Here is a 4,489-nt window from a genome sequence, read left to right on the forward strand (position 1 = left end):
CTGGGATGCCACACGGCCCTGGGCAGAGCTCTGTGCACACATAATGTTTGGCTGCTGTGTGCCTGGGCCACATCTGCCAGCCCACGTGGGAGTGGGATTGGAGGCCCCACGGGCTGCTGCAGCTCCTGGCCAACAGAGGGAAGGGGAGTGTGGGGATGGGGAGAAGTGCCAGTGCAGTGCAATCCTTCGGGAGGGGAGAGGAGCTCCAGGGAATGGGGACTGCGCCCAGCACGCTCTGGCTACCAGGCTCGATGCTCCCAGCTCTGCACCCAGCTGCACCCAGCACTGCTCCAGCGCTGCAACAGCGCTGCTCCCAGCACTGCACCCAGCACTGCTCCCAGCACTGCTACCCACTGCACTGCACCCAGCACTGCACCCAGCACTGCTCCCAGCACTGCTCCCAGCCTCTGCTCCCAGCACTGCTCCCAGCACTGCTCCCAGCTCTGCACCCAGCACTGCTCCCAGCACTGCTCCCAGCGCTGCACCCAGCACTGCACCCAGCACTGCTCCCAGCACTGCACCCAGCACTGCTCCCAGCTCTGCACCCAGCACTGCACCCAGCACTGCTCCCAGCACTGCTCCCAGCACTGCTCCCAGCGCTGCACCCAGCACTGCTCCCAGCACTGCTCCCAGCACTGCTCCCAGCACTGCTCCCAGCACTGCTCCCAGCACTGCACCCAGCACTGCACCCAGCACTGCTCCCAGCACTGCACCCAGCACTGCACCCAGCACTGCTCCCAGCACTGCACCCAGCACTGCACCCAGCTCTGCACCCAGCTCTGCACCCAGCACTGCTCCCAGCACCGCACTGCCGGGCTGCTCTGCTGCACTGATGTCAGCCGGAGCGGGTAAATAAGGGGAGGGTTAAGAATAAAACGAAGGTCTGAAAAGCATCCCTCTATTAATTACTCCCAACAAAGTAGGACCGCCTATAAATATGGTGCCGCTTCGGATAAAACTTTCATGCAGCTATTTAGGCCCTTTGAAATATAAATGATTTCCTTTAAATTTTTTATCGTAAATCAGGGCGCGGAGCTTCGCGGCCCCGCGCGGCTCTCCTGGCACGGCGGGAGGGAGCCGCCGGGCCGCCCCGCCACTGCGCTGTCCGCGGTGCTGACACCGCACGGCCGCCTTTCTCTCCCCTTCGCCTCCCGCGCCGGAGCCCCGTCCCTCGCTCAGCCCGCGGCCCCGCTCGGGGAAGCGGGACTCGGCAGCGCCTGCGCCGTGCGCGGCCGTCCCGCAATGGGCGCCGCTCCCACGGGTTGCGCCTCTTCTCTCCTCCGGCCACCACGGCACGGGCAGCGCGTCGGTCGGGAAACCAAACCGAACTTGTTCTGCGCAGAAAGCTCTTGTAAACCTCGAAGCCGGGCACGGGTGCTACGTTTGCTAAATAATCGGCCGTTTCCCACGTGCGGGTTACTTAAATCCCCAGACCACCAAGGTCTGGTAACGTCTGAAGATGTGGGAAGGCGATGAGAAATCAAAAATCAGTAACAATCGCTCGGGAACAGTTATGCCCATTTCAGGACTATTTCGGGAGGAGGGAGTTGTCTTTTTTCTCTTAACGAGTCACATGGGGGGGGAGAGGGTGGGGGCAGAGTCCTGTGCGCCCCGCAGAACTGACTGCGATGTGCGGACCGCCGCCCCTCGCCCGGACGCACCCAGCCGGAAGCGAGCCGAGCTGAGCCGAGCCGCGGGGTCCGCACGGGCGGCTGATGCGATACCCCCGGCCGCGGGAAGGTCCCGCAGGGTCCGAGCACTGCCCCTCGGCCGCAGCCCCCCGGCCGGCCCGGCTCGGCGGTCCCCCGACGGCAGTTAGCAACTCGGGGTCGGCGGAGCGGCCGTCTCCCCGCCCGGCCGGCGCCGATCCCGACCCGCCGCCCACCGAGCCGCCCCGACGGCGCGTCCCGAGCCGGTGCGGGCCCCGCGCCCTTCGCTCCCGCCCGCAACACGCGTGCGCGGGGCCCGCTCCGGGCGGCGGTGTAAGATGAGTGAGGGAGCGGGGGGGGCGCCGCGGGGTGACGCTCCGTCAGTGCCAATCGCTCACTTTGACGGCGGCGAGCCAGAGACAACCCTGAATCGATGTCCGGGGCTGCCTACCTGCGAGGTGCGCGAAGATGATGGCCATGAACGCCAAGCAGCCCTTCCCCATGCACTCCGCCCTGCAGGAGCCCAAATACTCCGGGCTGCATGCCGGCGCGGAGGCGATGCGCAGGGTTTGCCTCCCGGCCCCGCAGGTATGTAGCTGGAGCGTAATTACCGCTTTAAGGCACGGTTTTTGACAGGCGCTCGCTTAATGTTTTTTTCATGTCAGCAGAACAATCGCGCGTCTCCGCGCTCCCCCATCCCGCTCCCCTCTCCCGTCTCTGATCCACATGTCTCTTCGAGCAAAGCCGCTGCCTTCATATTAATTTTTATGACCTGAGCTTTGAGGAGGAATCTCCGTGCTCGGCGAGGTTTTTAATCCGGAGATGACAGTATTCCCCACTGACTGCACTATGCGCATTCTTGCTCGCAGCTCCAGGGCAATATATTTGGAAGCTTTGATGAGAGCCTGCTGGCCCGCGCCGAGGCTCTGGCGGCCGTCGACATCGTCTCCCACGCCAAGAGCCACCCCTTCAAGCCGGACGCGACCTACCACGCCATGAGCGGCGTTCCCTGCGGCCCGGCCGCCCCCGCCGCGCTGCCGCACCCCGCGCTGCCCGCGCCGCCGCCGCACCCCACGTTGGACGCCGAGCTGCTGGAGCACCTCTCCCCCGCGCTGGCCCTGCCCGACCCCCCGGCCGTGCCCGCGCCGCTGCCGCCGCACCCGCTGGGCGCCGTGGGCCACCTGCCCGTGGCCGTGGGTCCGCCGGGGGGTCCCGCGCCGCCACTGCCCGCCGCGCCCTGCCTGCCCGACGTGGAGTCCGACCCGCGCGAGCTGGAGGCGTTCGCCGAGCGCTTCAAGCAGCGCCGCATCAAGCTGGGGGTGACCCAGGCCGACGTGGGGGCGGCCCTGGCCAACCTGAAGATCCCGGGCGTGGGCTCGCTCAGCCAGAGCACCATCTGCCGCTTCGAGTCGCTGACGCTGTCGCACAACAACATGACGGCGCTGCGGCCCGTGCTGCAGGCCTGGCTGGAGGAGGCCGAGGCCGCGCACCGCGACCGCGCCGCCAAACCGGAGCTCTTCGCGGGCGCGGAGCGCAAACGCAAACGCACGTCCATCGCGGCGCCCGAGAAGCGCTCCCTCGAGGCGTACTTCGCGCTGCAGCCGCGGCCGTCGTCCGAGAAGATCGCGGCCATCGCCGAGAAGCTCGACCTCAAGAAGAACGTGGTGCGCGTCTGGTTCTGCAACCAGCGCCAGAAGCAGAAGCGCATGAAGTACTCCGCGGTGCACTGACGGCGGCCCGGCCGGGCGGCACCCCCACCCACCGACGGCGCGGCTGCGCCCGGGGCTCGGCGGGACGGGGCGGGACGGGACGGGACGGGAAGAACCCCCGCTGCTGCCCCACCGAAGCCCCGGGACGGGGCGGGCCGCCCTCGCCCCCCGGGCCTCGTGGTCGGGCGCGGCGTCCCAGCGGTTTCCCGGACTGTCGCGCGAGGAGAGCCGTGTGCGGGCCGTTCCGGGTGCAGCGCCGGGAGCTCCGGCCCGTGTGCGCTCCCCGCCCGTCCCGTCCCGTCGCCCTCCGAACGGAGCGCCGCTCCCCACCTCGACTCTGGAATAAAGGCTTTATTTTTCAACCCGAAGGGAACGTGTCGTTTCTGGCTCCCTGTCTCGTTTCCGAGCCGGCGGCGCTGGGAGGACCGAGGAGAATATTTGCGAGCGCGAAATCAACGAAAATCGTCCTCCGGTGCGTTTCCCCCGGACACCGGGACGAAGCTTCGCCCCGTCGGGCCCCGCTGTGCCCCCGGCCCGGACCAGGGGCGGGCGGGCGACGACCGCGGCTCCTCCGGTTGGAGTGGAACAAAAACGTCTCCCAAACAAACCCACCGCGGGCTCATTTGTAATGCTGTTTAAAAGGGGAAAAGGCTTTTATTTATGATTCCCAGAAGCACCTTAACGATTAAAAATTAATGGTCGAAGCGTGAGGCTCTTCTGAATATTTCGCTTTGGCATTTCAATGAGTGACAAACACCGAACCTCGGAGCCGGATCTGCCCGCCGCCCCCGGTAGGAGCGGATCCGACAATTCCGCCCTTCGCTGCGGCTCTCGGGCAGCTGCGCGCTCCTCTCGCCGCCTTTTTCCAATCAGCCCCAACGATTTTCCCCCAATCAAATGTCCTTTAATAATACATGCCCTTATGCCATTACATTATATTGTGGGTTCTGAAAATTTAAAATAAGGGTGATGCAATATTAATTGCCTCCCACTGTATAAAAAGGGCAGGAGGAGATCCAGACGGCAGCCTTCCTTCTGCCCGCTCGCGTTTCGGCGGATCCTCGTTGCGGCAGAGCGGGCGGTGCCGCAGGGGCTGGGAGCTCCAACGGGAGCTCCGCCATGAAAGCAGGT

General features: G+C 65.8%; 1 protein-coding gene across 1 annotated transcript; it reads left to right on the forward strand.

Annotated features, from left to right (window-relative positions):
- The first annotated feature begins 2,117 nt into the window (after nt 1-2,117).
- On the forward strand, nt 2,118-3,379 carry POU4F3 (POU class 4 homeobox 3). Its single transcript, XM_085236605.1, has 2 exons — nt 2,118-2,237; nt 2,519-3,379. The coding sequence occupies exons 1-2, from the start codon at nt 2,118-2,120 to the stop codon at nt 3,377-3,379; spliced, it is 981 nt and encodes a 326-aa protein (XP_085092731.1).
- Nucleotides 3,380-4,489: the final 1,110 nt, after the last annotated feature.

The sequence above is a fragment of the Meleagris gallopavo genome, chromosome 15 (assembly GCF_905368555.1).
Source record: "Meleagris gallopavo chromosome 15, MGAL_WU_HG_1.1, whole genome shotgun sequence".
Classification (NCBI taxonomy): Eukaryota; Metazoa; Chordata; class Aves; order Galliformes; family Phasianidae; genus Meleagris; species Meleagris gallopavo.